The 15709-nt window shown below is 55.4% G+C and overlaps 1 protein-coding gene across 5 annotated transcripts; it reads left to right on the top strand.

Moving 5' to 3' along the window:
• Window positions 1-92: 92 nt before the first annotated feature.
• Window positions 93-15088, top strand: ZMYM3 (zinc finger MYM-type containing 3). Of its 5 annotated transcripts, none has more exons than XM_059910747.1 (25): window positions 93-134; window positions 1521-2206; window positions 3190-3233; window positions 3556-3628; window positions 4062-4356; window positions 4589-4766; window positions 5120-5338; window positions 5630-5780; window positions 6030-6145; window positions 6313-6399; window positions 6527-6677; window positions 6930-7102; window positions 7309-7474; window positions 8152-8249; window positions 8332-8494; window positions 8771-8883; window positions 9024-9198; window positions 9383-9529; window positions 9976-10079; window positions 10409-10577; window positions 10877-11028; window positions 11623-11737; window positions 12326-12580; window positions 13365-13482; window positions 13606-15088. In XM_059910747.1, exons 2-25 carry the CDS (start codon window positions 1540-1542, stop codon window positions 13796-13798), a joined length of 4122 nt encoding a protein of 1373 aa, XP_059766730.1. In that variant the 5' UTR covers window positions 93-134; window positions 1521-1539; the 3' UTR covers window positions 13799-15088. The 5 variants fall into 5 exon arrangements, with proteins under 5 accessions (XP_059766730.1, XP_059766729.1, XP_059766728.1 ...); XM_059910746.1 differs by lacking the exon at window positions 93-134 and adding an exon at window positions 239-314; XM_059910745.1 differs by lacking the exon at window positions 93-134 and adding an exon at window positions 275-327.
• The last annotated feature ends 621 nt before the right edge of the window (window positions 15089-15709 follow it).

Raw genomic sequence — 15709 nt, 5'->3', positions numbered from 1 at the left:
GTGAGGGTTGGGTCACTGCCTCCCCCCACCCTTCGCTGTCACTCATTACCCCAACAGTCGCCCAGGGGGCGGGCCCCGGAGAGGTGGGGTTGGGGGGGAGGGTAATCTTGGCAGGCGCCTGCGGCATGGCGTAGGTAGGGACTGTTGAGGGGGGCGGACGCCGGGGGGTTGAACACGAGTGGGAAGCGGAGAGAGACACGGGGAGGGGGAGGGGACCGGGAACCATTTGAATGAGAGGAGGGGATCACGGGTAGAGTGGGCTCCAGGAGGTAGGGCGGGCACGGGTGTTGACGGGGGCCAGACTCTCAAGCCAGGTAAGGGAAGCAGGTGCGTAGATCTGTTTTTTGTGGGTTAGTGTACTCGGCCCTTTGGTGGAGAGGGGGTGCCGCCTTCCCCGGGGGCGGGCTTCCAAGCTCCGGAGGCTAGCTTTTCCTTCTCAACTAACGGGGCCCCGGGCGGGGGCTCAAGCTCCATCTCCAGTGCCGACGTTCCACTCCACAATTTCCAGGCGTCCACTGGGCTGGGAGTCTCGCGCCGGGGGCCGGCGCTGTCTCGCGAGCCCCCTCCTCGAGCCAGCCAATGGGGTTGGTTGCTGGCGCCGCCCGCCCGCCTGGTGCAGAGCGCTGGGCGCTGTGAGCGGCGCTGCCATTTAAAGGGGCCGCGACCCCTGTCCCGGCTGCTAGGGAGGGAGGTGGAGAAGGAGCGCGGGGCCGTCGCTGTCTGCAGTTCTAGGCTTGTAGCCGTTACACTAACCCTGCCGCAGGTAGGGGTCGAGCCTGATCAAGCCGAACCGAACCTGCAGGCGGGTTCTCGCAGTAGCCGGGAGGGGGGTCTAAGGAGAGATCGTAGCTCCAAAATGTCTTCCTGTAAATGCCTGAGGTGGGGGGTGGGCAACAGGAGAAGGAGGACTGGGGGAGCAATAGGAAAGGGGGACTGGGCTGAGGAAGTGGGCGACCCTGAAAGGTAACTGCGGGGGGAGGGGTTAGGAAGGGCAGTTTGTGGGGGCGAGGGAAGGGCTGAGGGAGGACCATGCAACGCGGGGAGGGGGGGGTGGGGCCAGACAGGGTGGGTAAAGACTGGGGAACTGGGGGGCTCTAGGAGAGAGGGGAGGGGATAGAAACTGAGATCGCGGGGGCGGGAAAGGCTCCTGTTGGCAGCGGCCCTGGGAGACTCTAAGGGGGCGTTCAGCCCGAGTTGTGGGGGGGAGTGAAAGGTGAGGGGGGAGGGGAGCTGGGAGTTGCAGTGGGGTGGCGGGGGCTAGGCGGGCGGGTGGAACGACGGACTGCCTGGCGAGTGGGGCACAGGGCCAGGGCGGGGGACGCCTCTCCCCACAGGGGGCGCTGTATGTTGGTGGGGGGAGTGGTCATTTGCACTAAAGCCTGTGGAAATGCTTGTCGGTTGTGGTGGGGGCGATTCAAGAGAAATCCAAGTGGATGATGGGGTGTGTCCCAGAACCTATATAAGAAGGAATTCTGGCGAAGACCACCTCTTCTGTCCTCTTTTCTACCCCTAACCTACAGCCCATATCCAGTCATCCTCATGGACCCCAGTGATTTCCCCAGTCCGTTTGACCCATTGACCCTGCCAGAGAAGCCCCTGGCTGGAGACCTTCCAGTAGACATGGAATTTGGAGAGGATCTACTGGAATCCCAGACTGCCCCAACTCGAGGATGGGCCCCCCCTGGCCCTTCTCCATCCTCAGGAGCCCTGGACCTGCTTGATACCCCTGCTGGCCTGGAAAAAGACCCTGGAGTCCTGGATGGAGCCACTGAGCTGCTGGGGCTGGGGGGGCTGCTCTATAAAGCTCCCTCCCCCCCAGAGGTGGACCATGATCCTGAGGGGACCCTTGCATGGGATGCAGGAGATCAGACCCTAGAGCCTGGACCAGGGGGCCAGACCCCTGAGGTGGTGCCACCTGACCCAGGGGCTGGGGCAAATCCCTCTTCACCTGAGGGGCTACTAGAGCCTTTGGCTCCAGATTCTCCAATAACCTTGCAGTCCCCACATATTGAAGAGGAGGAGACCACCTCCATAGCTACAGGGCGAAGGGGCTCCCCTGGGCAAGAGGAGGAGCTTCCCCAAGGGCAGCCACAGAGCCCAAATGGCCCCCCCAGCCCTTCAGTGGGAGAGACTCTGGGGGATGGAATCAACAGTTCTCAGACTAAACCTGGGGGCCCTAGCCCCCCTGCACACCCTTCCTTGCCAGGTAGGTTGCCTGATCAGCTGGAAAATCAAGGATGGGGAGAGGGTGGGGGTAAGGAGGGTGGCTGTATGTTTGGGGAAGAAGTTGTGGGAGGAGGGTGGAGAGATAAGAGTAGGGATGTGTATGGAAGAGTGGGGGTTTGGAAGGAGGAGTGGGGGTGTGGTGAAGAAGGTTAAGGAAAGTAGGGGTAGGGGGAGCTCAGTGGCTGTGGAGGAGAAATAGGGGTGAGGTTTCAGGGGGGTGGGTTGAGAAGACTGGGTTTGGTGGCAGAGGTTCCCTTTTTCTTCCCCCAGTGGGCTTTTGGTACCAGGATCCTCCTTCCTTTGGGATTTGGGGAGGACACCAGGCTTCTTGGTTCTAAGATCTTTCTAGCTGTTTTGTTCTAGATGAGACTGGGGTTTCTGGGTTTGATGAATGATAACTAGGCTCTGGAGCCGCCAAGTGCATAGTGATTTCAGAGGAATGGTAGACATGCAGGGCCTAGGATTGTGTCTCTGATAGGGGAGGGCCAGCCTAGACTTGAGAGGCTCGCATTTCTCCCCAATTCTGCCTAGTGTTGTGCCTCTCCCAGGCTGTGACCAGGGTCTTAGGACTTATATAACCACCTGAGTCCAGGGGAACCTCCGCATACATTAATGCTTCCTTCTTCCCTTGCTACCTTTGGGTGGTTGCATTTGTTTTTGTTGATAAACTATAAATGCTTGATGAAAGGTGTGTTACTTGTGTTTCCTTAACTCCCAATGATTGGGACAGAAAGCTGGTGGGAAGGTAGGATTTTTTTCATGGAGAATAGCTGCGCGCCGCTCCCCCACCTTAGTGCAGAGCTCAAGGTAACCCTGAGAGGGGCCCCAAGAAGCCACAGGCACTCGAGTTTTCCCTTTCAGTTTTGAGTAAGTTCTTCCCCAGGAATGGAGGCGGGGGTTGGGCCAGGGAGGGGGTGGTGAAGGCAGGCTCAAGATTTAGGTTGCTTTCTGCTTCCTTTGCAGGAGATGGCCTGACTGGGAAGGCGAGTGAGAAGCCGCCTGAGAGGGTGAGGGGGGGAGGGGATTGGAAGGAGTCTGGTTCCCCCTGTAGCTCTGGGAAGGACAGACCCTTCATTTTCCCTCCCAGATGTTGCTCTGTGGAGGGTGTGTGTGAGGAGAGTTAGGAGGAGGGAGGGAGCGCTTGTGTCTATTGCTTCTTAAGGAGAAAGTCCAGCCTCCTTTTCTCCCCTCCTCCTAAGGGCAGGGCCAAGGGTCCCTACTCTCCCTTCCCCCTCCTATTTCTGTACCCCCCCCAAACCCTGTACTAGCGCAGCTGGCCCTTTAGCCTGCCCCTGGTGTCAGCTTTCCTCCCCTCCCCATGTTTCCAAGGTGCAGAAGAGAAGCGAGCGCGTTAGAAGAGTAGAGCCTCCAAAACCTGAGGTTGTGGATTCCACTGAGAGCAGTGAGTAGGCCTTGAGGAAGTGTGACCCAGTGGGATGTGGCGGGCCATGGATCTCCTGGCTCCTGTAGTGGCGCACTCTGCAGAGTGCGAAGCGCCTGTCTCTGCTCTGGGTTGGCATGGGAACCAGGGGCAGTGGGGGAAATTGAAAACAAGAGCAGTGAGAATGGAGTTTCCTGTTTCAGCTCTGCCATCCCTGTCCCTGAATCTTCTCCCTTGGATCCCTCCCTTCCCCTCCCTGGGAGGTTACAGAGTAACTAAGGGAGAGTGACACCGGGTGGCTTGAGATTCCAATGTAATAGGGGCGGGGTATAAAGCCAAGGACTACAGAGATTGGGGATCCCAGGATCAGCTGAGCTACCTGTTGGTCAGGTGGTAGCTGGAGGCCTGGTCCCTCAGCCTTTTCTCCCCGCCCCTCCCCCCCCCACTTCCTCAGTTCCAGTGTCAGATGAGGATTCTGATGCCATGGTAGATGACCCCAACGATGAGGACTTTGTGCCATTCCGGCCCCGGCGCTCTCCTCGCATGTCCCTACGCTCGAGCGTGGCTCAGAGGGCTGGGCGCTCAGCGGTAGGCACCAAGATGACTTGTGCCCACTGCCGGACACCACTGCAGAAGGGCCAGACGGCCTACCAGCGCAAGGGGCTGCCACAGCTCTTCTGCTCTTCATCCTGTCTCACCACCTTCTCCAAGAAGCCCTCCGGCAAAAAGACCTGTACCTTCTGCAAGAAGTACGTGAGGGTCCCGGGCTGTGGGGAGGGCAGGGATCGGGCTGGGAGTAAAGGGTGAGACAGAGACTATGTTGGCAAGAACGTAGCAAAGTGGAACTGGGAGAGAGGTGACTTGGGGGGGGGTCCGAGAGTATTTTGGTTCTGTGGTCATTGATCCCAGAGGAGGGGGGTGGAGGCTGATGAAATGAGAGGGTGGTACTGAGTGAATGTGCAAACCTGTCCCCACCTCCAGGGAGATCTGGAACACCAAGGACTCAGTTGTGGCGCAGACTGGTTCAGGAGGCTCCTTCCATGAGTTCTGCACATCTGTCTGTCTCTCTCTGTATGAGGCCCAGCAGCAGCGCCCAATCCCCCAGTCTGGGGATCCCGCCGATGCCACTCGCTGCAGTATATGCCAGAAGACTGGAGAGGTGAGGAAGCTCGATGGGGGCTGATTTACAGAGCCTGGCCAGCCCTGAGCTGCCCCTGCAATCCTGGGGCTGCAGGGGCCAGGCCCTGTGGAAGAGGGGAGTGGGGAGGGGAAGCAGCCATCGTGAGGGAGCATATTCAAGGATAGAGCTTCTCCAGGATGTGTGCAGCTGGCCTTCCTTGCCTCCCAGGACCTCACCATCAAGTCGGCAGCCCGATGTGCAGGTTGGGGGGTCCCTGGGCCCACTGTCTGCTGTGAAGGTCTAGGGTGAGGCGGGGCGGGCTGTCCTTGCACTAGGGTGGGTGGTGGTGGCCAGGCCCCAGCTCAGGGGGTGTGTGTGTGTGTATGTGGCAGGTCCTGCACGAGGTCAGCAATGGCAGCGTGGTGCACCGGCTCTGCAGCGACTCTTGCTTCTCCAAATTCCGGGCCAACAAGGGACTGAAAACCAACTGTTGTGACCAGTGTGGGGCTTACATCTACACCAAGACCGGGAGCCCTGGCCCCGAGCTCCTCTTCCACGAGGGCCAACAAAAGCGGTTCTGCAACACAACCTGCTTGGGGGCGTACAAGAAGGTGGGGCCGAGGGAGTAGTGCATTAGAGGGCTGTGGAAGGGGGTGCGGTCCTTGGGTGAGAAATAAAGGTGCCTGACGGGTCGAGGGCTGGGAGAAATAAAACAAATAAAGGGGGTTTCAATTGTATCTGTTATGTTTTATTTTTGAAGCTGGCTGGTGGATACACAGGTCTTTGTTATCTCATCATCTATACTTTTTTGTATGCCTGAAATATTTCATGTTTTAAAAATTTAAAAAAATAAAAGTGAAGGGACAAATCCAGCCTCAGCCTCTCCTTCCCCATCCTCACAGAAAAACACACGGGTGTACCCATGTGTCTGGTGCAAGACCCTGTGTAAGAACTTTGAGATGCTATCCCATGTGGACCGTAATGGCAAGACCAGCTTGTTCTGTTCCCTGTGCTGTACCACCTCTTACAAAGTGAAGCAGGCAGGGCTCACTGGTAGGTGCAAAGCCCTCTTCTCTGAGACCCCTGCTGGCCTTCCTTCCACCTCCCATACTCCCTTCTTCTAAAGTAACCCCTGCTGCCCGACTTCAGCCCCAATCACATCTTCCCGTGGATTTCCTGTTCCATCTCTGCACTGCCTTACACCTTCTGTGTGCTCTCTCTCTCTCTCTCTCTCTCTCTCTTTCTCTCTCTCTCTCTTTCTCTCTCTCTCTTTCTCTCTCTCCTTTTCTCTCTATGCCCCAGGCCCTCCCCGACCCTGCAGCTTCTGCCGCCGCAGCCTCTCTGACCCCTGTTACTACAACAAGGTTGATCGCACAGTCTACCAGTTCTGCAGCCCCAGCTGCTGGACCAAGTTCCAGGTACTCCAAACCCTGGACCAGGGATAAAGGGTGTGGCGACGTAGAGAGGGTATGAGATTTGGGGTAGGTAGGCCTGGGCAGAGCAAAGAACAAGCCTGACTTCCCCTACCCCTACCCGCCCACCACACACATCTTGCCCCTCCCTTACTTGTCTTCCTTCCCTCCAGCGCACAAGCCCCGAGGGGGGCATTCACCTGAGCTGTCACTACTGCCACAGCCTCTTCAGTGGCAAGCCTGAGGTCTTGGACTGGCAGGTAAGATCCCCACCCCCACCCACATCTTGCTACACAGAGACATCTGTCTGAAGGGGTCCTTCCACTTGGCTCTCGCCAGGTCCAGATGTCACAGCCCTGCCCTCCCCACCCTGTGCCCCCGTCCCAGGACCAGGTGTTCCAGTTCTGCTGCCGTGATTGCTGTGAGGACTTCAAGCGCCTTCGGGGTGTGGTGTCCCAGTGTGAGCACTGCCGGCAGGAGAAACTCCTGCATGAGAAGCTCCGATTCAGTGGGGTGGAGAAGAGCTTCTGCAGCGAAGGTAAGGAGATGGGGAAGGGGCAGAGGGCTCTGTACCTCACAGCTGGGGAGAATGGCAGATTAAGTAAGGAGGGCTTGCAGAGTGGTCCACGGGGCCAGGGCCTTCTGCTCAGGACGCTCTACGCCTTCTGTCCCCAGGCTTTGGGCACGGGAGCTTGTTAGAGGGTTCAGGTGCACTGCCTTGAAAAGGTTGGGTCTCACGGCCATGGAGATTTCTGCGTCTCTGGACTCTTCCCTCTCGCCCCCTTTCCAGGCTGTGTGCTGCTGTACAAACAGGACTTCACTAAGAAGCTGGGATTGTGTTGTATCACTTGTACTTACTGCTCCCAGACCTGCCAGCGCGGAGTCACCGAGCAACTGGACGGCAGCACCTGGGACTTCTGCAGCGAGGACTGTAAGAGCAAGTACCTGCTGTGGTACTGCAAGGTAAGGGGGGCAGCACGTTACAAAGGAGGGAAAAGGCGGCAGGGAGCACGGACTGTTGTGCTGCCATCAGGGTGTGGGCCGATCTCCAGGGAGGGGGCTCCGGCTTACCCAGCCTCCAAGGGGAGCAGCACGACTTATCCCAGGGCAAAGGGCCCACCCAGCACATTTTAGGGAGGCAGGTCTGACCATCCTGTTGACACCCTCAGGCTGCCCGGTGCCATGCCTGTAAGCGCCAGGGGAAGCTGCTGGAGACCATCCACTGGCGTGGGCAGATCCGTCATTTCTGCAACCAACAATGTCTGCTGCGTTTCTACAGCCAGCAGAACCAACCCAACCTGGATACCCAGAGTGGGCCCGAGAGCCTCCTGAACAGTGAGTCCTGGGCAGGGGGCACAGTCTGTTAGAACTGGCCTGGACTCTTCTGATCCTGGGCCTGGCCCCTTTCTGCTTCCTCTCCCGCTTTCACCTCATCCCTGGCCAGAGGTCCTGGTACTGCGTTCTCTTTCAGCTTCCGGACTGTAGAGGTACTAGAGGAGTCTCGTTTAAAGGTTCTGAGAGTTTAAAAAAAAAAAAAAGGTTCTGAGAGTTAGATCCTACTGATTTTCTATAAGGGATTTATTGTAGGGAATGGGTACCTGCCCAGGTAGGGTGGGGCATATGGGGGCTGTGGTTAGTTTTAAGAGAGAAGGAAGTGTTGGCATAAGCTCTGCCTTTAGTGAGAGTGAAGACTGTTGTTTCTAGAATGTTACCCCGGCCTCTCCGCACTCCAGGGGTACTAAACTCCTGAGGGCCATCTAAATGGAAGGCCTTAAATTATGGGTCATTGCTGGGACACTATTTTTCATCCTTGGCAGCCAGGAGCAAAGAATCTTTTGGGCCGCTATTGCTGGGACCTAGACAAGACTAGACCTGGGGGCGGGGGTGGAGGGAAAATTTGAGACTTCCCATTCATATTTGGTGTTCTCTTAATGAAGCTCTCCTGGAGCAGGGGTGAGGAAAACGGAGAGCTAGTGCCTCAGATGAGAGCTTTCGTTTGCTTTGATCTACAGGTCAGTCTTCTGAGGCGAAGCCCCAGACACCCTCTCAAACCAAAGTGGAGAACAGCAACACTGTAAAGACCTCAGAGGAAAATGGGAATCTGGGCAAGGTCAGGGCAAAAGCCAGGGGGGAGGATGGTCTTAGAGGAGGGTACCGTAGTCAGTGGCACTAAAATTCCTTTGTCTCTGCAGATCCCTGTGAAGATCCAAACAGCCCCTGCTGCTCCCACCCCTCCTCCACCCCCACCGCCCCCAGCAACACCCCGCAAAAACAAAGCTGCCATGTGTAAACCACTGATGCAGAATCGGGGGGTCTCCTGCAAGGTGGAAATGAAGTCCAAAGGGAGTCAGACAGGTGAGTGAAGGTGCCGAGACGCCACAGGCTGTGTTCCTTGGTCTTGGACCTCCAGCCCTGTGCCTGGGAGCTGGACGAGGGGGTTTCTTAGGTGGCCGAAGCATCCTGCATATTGTCATCCTAGAATCCCAGAGTTGTCTCTCAACATTTGGTTCAAGGGCAGTTTTGTGACACTGAGCACGTGTTAGAGCTTTGGGGGGGTGACAAGCACCAGGTCCTGGGTCAGATGTGACCCATCTGGCAGGCGCTCTGAGAAGACCCCTTTTTTGTCAGCAGAAGAGTGGAAGCCACAGGTGATTGTGCTGCCCATCCCAGTGCCCATCTTTGTGCCAGTGCCTATGCATCTGTACTGCCAGAAAGTCCCGGTGCCTTTCTCAATGCCTATCCCGGTAAGTTTTCCTGCCCTTCCTGGTGGGGGCCTCCTTTACCCTCCCAGGCTTGAGACCCACCCTGCCCCCTCCCTCTCACCAGCCGTTCCTCTCATCTGCTGGTGTGGTTCTTGGCGTTTAGTTGGGATTCGTGCCTCCAGGTGCCTGTGCCCATGTTCCTGCCCACTACCTTGGAGAGCACAGACAAGATTGTGGAGACCATCGAGGAGCTGAAGGTGAAGATCCCTTCTAACCCCTTGGAGGCCGACATCCTGGCTATGGCAGAAATGATTGCAGAGGCCGAGGAGTTAGACAAGGCCTCATCTGACCTTTGTGGTATGCCATGGACAGCGGCGGTGAGGGAGACAGGGTGCTGCCAGTCTGTCTCTGCCTAAGGGGGCGGAGAGTGGTGATCTCGGTGCCTGGCGGGATGGGGGAATAGTTGGGATCAGCCCCTGAAAGCCAGTTGAGGGCGCCAAGTAGGAGCTGCAGGGACTAAGCCAACCTCTCTGCCTCCCAGATCTCGTGAGCAACCAGAGTGCAGAGGGACTTCTGGAAGACTGCGACCTGTTTGGGCCAGCTCGGGATGATGTCCTGGCCATGGCCGTCAAGATGGCCAATGTGTTGGATGAGCCTGGGCAAGACTTGGAGGCGGACTTCCCCAAGAGTGAGTAGGATTCAGGGCGTGCCCGCTGTGTACAGTAGCATTTGCGCCGTCAGGAAAGGAGTGTTGCTTGTTACCCCGAGCATGACCCTAAACCGAAGACTCTCACAGGGAGCGGTGCCGGAGATACCAGGACAGGCAGACCATTCTATGCTTGAATCTTGTTGTTTTTTTTTTTAATTGTGGTAAAACACATAACATAAAATTTACCATCTTAACCATGTTTAAAAGTTTACAGTTCAGTAGTGCTAGGAATGTTCCCATTGTTGTGAGTTTTTGTGTGTATGTCCCTCTGAGCACGTTCTCAGTATATAGCTTTGTCCTGGTGACGACAATGAAGCTGTCTCAGAGGCTCATCTCGAGTCAGGTGAACAAGTAGCAGGGGTGGGGTGGGAGGACTATGGGGCTGAGGTCTTAGAAAATTGATTTCTTCTTCCTTTCCCCTCTAGATCCTTTGGATATTAACCCCAGCGTAGATTTCCTGTTTGATTGTGGCCTGGTAGGGCCTGAGGATGTGTCTACTGAACAAGACCTTCCCCGAACCATGAGGAAGGTGAGGGCTGGGGCTGCTGTATCCACAGAAGAGGGATGGAGGCTCAAAGGGCGGGGTGGGGGGTGGCTTTCATAGCCAAGTCAGCAGCCTTAGTTTCGCCTTCCCTAGCCTCCTTTCTCCACCACTGTGAATGCTAAGGTACAGCCAAAGTCTGCTCTCTCCCCAGTTCATCAGAGGTTATAAGAGCTCTTCCTGGGGTTCTGCGCTGTGGAAGCTTGCTGTGTTCTTTCATCAGTCCCCACCTCCCCTGGTGGTGAACACTGTCCTGACTAGCTTCCATGGTGCCCTGGCCTTACCTCCACCACTCCCTCCTTTCTCTTCCCCTCCAGGGTCAAAAGCGGCTGGTGCTTTCAGAGAGCTGTTCCCGGGACTCCATGAGCAGCCAGCCTAGCTGTACTGGACTCAACTATTCATATGGTGTCAATGCTTGGAAGTGCTGGGTGCAGTCGAAATACGCCAATGGAGAAACCAGCAAGGGTGATGAGCTGCGCTTTGGCCGTAAGTACCCAGGGGAGGAGGAGGGGAAGGGGAGCAGGGGCAGGGCTGTGATTCAGCTGTAGATGTCTACAAGTGATAAGGCTGTGATCACTTAAGGGTATCCTGTGAAGATGGGGAGGAGTTGCAGAATAAGGGGAGCTGCCGTCTAGGTTTCAAGGCTGAGGGCTCTTTGTGTAATTGGTGGGTTTGTTCTGGAGCTGGACGTGACTAAGGGGTGAAGGGGTTAATGGTGGAGCTAAAGGAAATTCTTAATGTGCAGTTGTCTTAATGCCAGCCACCTCCACTGTGTATCACTGCAGCCAAACCTATGCGTATCAAAGAGGATATTCTGGCCTGCTCAGCTGCTGAGCTCAACTACGGTCTGGCCCAGTTTGTGAGAGAAATCACTCGACCCAACGGTGAACGATATGAACCTGACAGTATCTACTATCTGTGTCTTGGCATCCAACAGGTACCCCTTGCGCCCTGCCTCACTTGCCGTCACTTAACACAGCAGGCAGAGTCCCACCAGAAATGATCCTGTCCCACTCCCTGTTCCTCACCTTGTTTCCTGCCTTGAGCAGGCAGCTTGCCTTTCATCTCCTACTCTAGACACGACAAGAAATGAGAATACTCTTCTAAAATCAAAGCTGTGTTCCAGGACTTTTGACCAAGGAGCAGTCTTCATTGCTCTGCGGGTCCCTTTGTCATCCTGAAACCCACTTTAGGAGGGGAGGGATGGGCAGAGCTGGGTTCCCTGAGTGGTGGGGTAATGTTTGGTTCCCAATGGGAGACGTCAGCCATGCCTCAGCTGACAAGGGGGTCTGGGCTTGTGAAGAAGCGGCTGTGACACATCTCTTCCAGACTTCCTCCTCTTCCAGCAAGGCCTCAGCTCCTCAGAGCTGTAGGTATACCTGGGGAGAACTACTCTGGATCACTAAATCCAGCACCTGTTTCCCGTGGGCTCCTAACTGTCAAGGTCGCCATGCCTGGGGCCTTCGGCCTCATCGTCTTTCCTCTAGGGCCTAGAGTCTAGCTCTATGTGTGTCTGTTTTTCTTTTTCCAGTACTTGTTGGAAAATAACCGAATGGTGAACATTTTCACGGACCTTTACTACCTGACTTTTGTTCAAGAACTCAACAAGTCTCTGAGTACCTGGCAGCCCACACTCCTCCCCAACAGTAAGGGACAGGGACTTAGCAACCCCTCCGCCCTTTCCTCCGTTCTTCCAGTGCACCATTCTGAGTCCAGGGCTCTTGGATCTGCCACTCTTCACAAAAGGGTCTGAGCGTAGACGTGTGTAGTTGGGTGCCTCAGGGTTAAGAGCTAGAGGAGCCAGAGCCCCTGTCCTTGAACATAAGGAGGGGATCAAGACTTAGGTCTGAAGAGCTATCTCTGGGACCCAAAATGGTGACCAGGGTTTGAGTGGTAAGTGAAGGAAAAAAAGGAAGAAGTTGTGGGACTCCTCAAGGTTTACGTCGACCTGCCTGTAACTTGAGGATGGTGAGCGAAGGTCTGAATGCAGGTGGAAACCGTTAAAAAAACTATCCCCCCCCCAAAAAAACCCCACCCCAAACCGAACCAAAACAAACCCAAAAATCCAGCCCTCCTGTGCAGTATAGCGAGGCGTCAGGGTTTTACATGCAGTGGTCCCTTACCGAATGAGTCTGGCGTGCCCAGTGCTTGTGAGCGGGACATGTGGGAGCAGAAGCGGTTGGGTTTGTGTAGTCAATCCCTCCTGACCAGCCTCTCCCCCTTGCCCGTTGCAGATACGGTGTTCTCCCGAGTGGAGGAAGAGCACCTCTGGGAGTGTAAGCAGCTGGGGGTCTACTCGCCCTTTGTCCTTCTCAACACCCTCATGTTCTTCAACACTAAGTTTTTTGGGCTGCAGACGGCTGAGGAACACATGCAGCTCTCCTTCACCAACGTGGTGCGGCAGTCCCGCAAGTGTACCACCCCTCGGGGCACCACCAAGGTGGTGAGCATCCGCTACTACGCCCCCGTCCGCCAGAGGAAAGGGCGAGGTACGAAGCTGCCCCCTCCTTTGCTTTTCCCCCTCTCTGCCCTCCCCTTCCGTGCCCCACCGTGCCACCAGGTTGGCCCTCTCCATTGCCCCCAGCTTCTCTATCCTTCCGTTCCTGGGTTTGCAGAAAAGATGAAAACAGCCAGTCCTTCAGTCCGATGGGCAGTGGCTATTGCATAAATAGGAGGTCACCCAGCTGCCTGTTTCCCACTTTTCCTCATTTCAGGGCAGTTTACTTTTGGGGCTTGGGGGGGTTGGACAGGTGGGAAGCTGTTGGGTGGGTTTGGCTGAGGGGAAGAGTTGACAAGAGTGAATGACAGCCTTTCTGTCACTCTTAGCTAGTGGGCATAACTGCCACAGCACCTTGGTTTCCATTCTGGCCCTGGAATCAGTTCCCAAGGTCCCTTCTGAACCTGAGCCTCTACCAGGACTAATGTGCCAGGGGCTGGGGCCATCGCTGTTTATCCCGGAAGGCAACCCCAATCTTGCGGTAGGGTCTGTTTTGTCAGTTTGTCTGTGTAACTTCTGAGATCACCTCTTCAGGAAATCAACTTGGGGAAGATGATGGAGACCTTAGCAATGAGAACCAGGGTTCACTGCAGAGCAACACCCTACAGAGCGTTGGGTTGGTACAGAGAGACTGACAGACTCTTCTTCTGCCTTTATTTCTCCATGAGACTGTTTTGTGTCCTGAGGCCTTCCCCCCGTGCCCTGGACTGTGCTCTTGGAGGTGCCTCGTTGAGACTGCACTTTTAAGGAGTCTGGTTCATTCGTCTCCTCCACAGACACCGGTCCTGGGAAACGGAAGAGAGAAGACGAAGCCCCCATCTTAGAGCAGCGTGAGAACCGCATGAATCCCCTCCGCTGCCCTGTCAAGTTCTATGAATTCTATCTCTCAAAATGGTGAGTTGGCAGGTTCGCAGGAATGGCATAAGCGGGGGGGACCCACAGGCTCTACTTCGCCCAGGAACTGATCTCTGTCCTCCCGCCCCACCCCCACCCCCACCCCCACCCCCACCATTGCAGTCCCGAAAGCCTCCGGACTCGCAACGATGTGTTCTACCTGCAACCCGAGCGGTCCTGCATCGCCGAGTCACCTCTCTGGTATTCTGTGATCCCCATGGACCGCAGCATGTTGGAGAGCATGCTCAATCGCATTCTGGCTGTGCGTGAGATTTATGAGGAGCTGGGTCGTCCCGGGGAGGAAGACCTGGACTAAGCCCACGTGCTGCCCGGATCCATCTTTCACACCAATGTCTGTCCCGTGGCCACGTCCCACAGGGCGACTGGCCCAGGAACCAATGCTACTCATTCTGAAGGGCGCTGACTGCCCTTTTCTACTCATCCATTCCCTGCCTTCCCTAGGAATCCCTGGCTTTTGTCTTCTCCCAAACCACTTGACAACCACAGGGCCCCAGTCCTCTGTACTGAGGGACTGGTCTCCCAGTGATGGGCAAAAACCAGCTAGGCCATTTTCTTTATGTTTCAGAGTAAACCCCTTCTCCTGGGGCCAGACTCTGGGTGGAGTGTTAATGGCTCTGGTGATCCTGTTGGCTTTGGGTTTCCTGACCCATCCCACATAGGTAAAGGCCCTTGTTCCTAGGTTTGGCCAAGGGAAGAACCCAGCTGCCTTCTCTGCCCTGTGCCCACTCCCTTCTCTACTCTTCCCCGGTACCAAGCTAAAGGGTCTTGTATGAAAGATACGAGAGAAACCATGAAAGTAACGAGGGGACCATTTACCTAAAACACAGAGCTTAGGCAGTCTTCCCGTCCCACGAGATAACTGGTGGTTGGAACCTCCTCGCCACCTTGTTCCCCCTCTCCACCCCTGTAAGCATCAACCCTTGGTGCTGCGATTAAATAAAATCTTCCAAATGCTTTCTTTCCCTCAAAGGCAGAGAATGACTCTTAAGTATGGGGAGCAGACTCCTGTCCCCTTGGTTTATGTGTTTGTCTCTCTCTGCCATCTTAGGTTGGCATGAGCCATGGTGTCAACATGCTTAGCCCCCTTCTGTAACTGCTTCCCTTTAGTTCAGTGGACAGAGTTCCCAAGGCAAAAACTACCTTGTGACTTGGGTTGGGGCTGGGTTCCCCACTCTTGTTCTTCCCCCATCGTGAGAGCCAGGCCTAGCCTGTGTGGGCCCTGGGTCATGCAGGATGGGATCTGTAGTCAAAGGATAGGTGAGGAGCTGTGGGCGTGGGTCCTGCCCCCACTGCCTCCATCTCCTCTCTTCCCCATCTTGCCTCTGTAGTTCCAGAAAACTCTTAGCATCTGGCAAAGGGGGTACCCAGTTCTTTCCCTGTTGGCTTTGCTGTTCCCCCGCCTCCTTTTTGTGTTTTTATAACTGTCACCAGTTTAGCCACTGTTTAAATTGTATATATTGTTCTGAGGCGCCTGGCCTGTCCCTTCAGTGAGCCATGCCCGCCCTTGTGTTGTAGTGAGAAGCTGTTGTCACGACTAACCTTCTGTCTCTGGAATTGTTTGTTTCAAATAAAGAGTTAAAATTGTCTTTTGCCTTCACTGGGGGAGGGAGAGCAGTGTATGGAGGGGTGAGGGATATAGAGGAGCAATGCTGGACCACTTCAGATCTCTCAAGGTATAAAGAAGTGAGGTGTCCCACCACAGGTTGAGAATCATTTTTACCCAGCTCACTGAACGGACCCACTAGGAGTATGGTCCTTGTTATAACAAGTTTCCAAACACTTAAGGGAAAAATTTATTCAGCAGCTGTCTATTAAGAACCTACTGTGTTTAAGGACCTAGATTCCATTTTTCGGAGAAGACAGAGATTAACTAGACCGGGATCCTATCCCCAGCAGGCTCCCGGGCTAGAGGGGAGACAGAACGGTGCACAGTTAGTTGCAAGACAGGCAGAATGAAATAAATACCTAGTGCTATGGGAGAGCAGAGGAATAAGGAACTCATTTCAAGTTTACAGGGGGGTTGTGTCCAAGTTCACGAAGGGAGGTGGCATTTGACCCGGGGCCTCCAAGAGTAGGTAGGAGGGGTTGGGGGACCAGCACAATCAAAGGCTGTGATTTTCTAACCCGGGAGGGACAGGATCAGATCTGTTGCTCTAGGGAGGAGATGCCTGGGACGATATGAAGGATCGGGGGTGGGGCAGATCTG

This window comes from Balaenoptera ricei, chromosome X, assembly GCF_028023285.1.
Source record: "Balaenoptera ricei isolate mBalRic1 chromosome X, mBalRic1.hap2, whole genome shotgun sequence".
Taxonomy (NCBI): Eukaryota; Metazoa; Chordata; class Mammalia; order Artiodactyla; family Balaenopteridae; genus Balaenoptera; species Balaenoptera ricei.
The sequence above is the reverse complement of the archived record's forward strand: the minus strand, read 5'-3'. Positions and strand labels throughout refer to the sequence as shown.

What these genes read in the sequence shown, in the direction of transcription:
- ZMYM3 (XM_059910747.1), top strand. Translation starts at nt 1,540, where the DNA reads ATGGACCCCAGTGATTTCCCCAGTCCGTTTGACCCATTGACCCTGCCA. An exon ending in ACCTGTACCTTCTGCAAGAA is followed by an intron (nt 4,357 to 4,588) that starts GTACGTGAGGGT and finishes CCCCACCTCCAG; the next exon opens with GGAGATCTGGAACACCAAGG. An exon ending in GCCCACACTCCTCCCCAACA is followed by an intron (nt 11,738 to 12,325) that starts GTAAGGGACAGG and finishes TGCCCGTTGCAG; the next exon opens with ATACGGTGTTCTCCCGAGTG.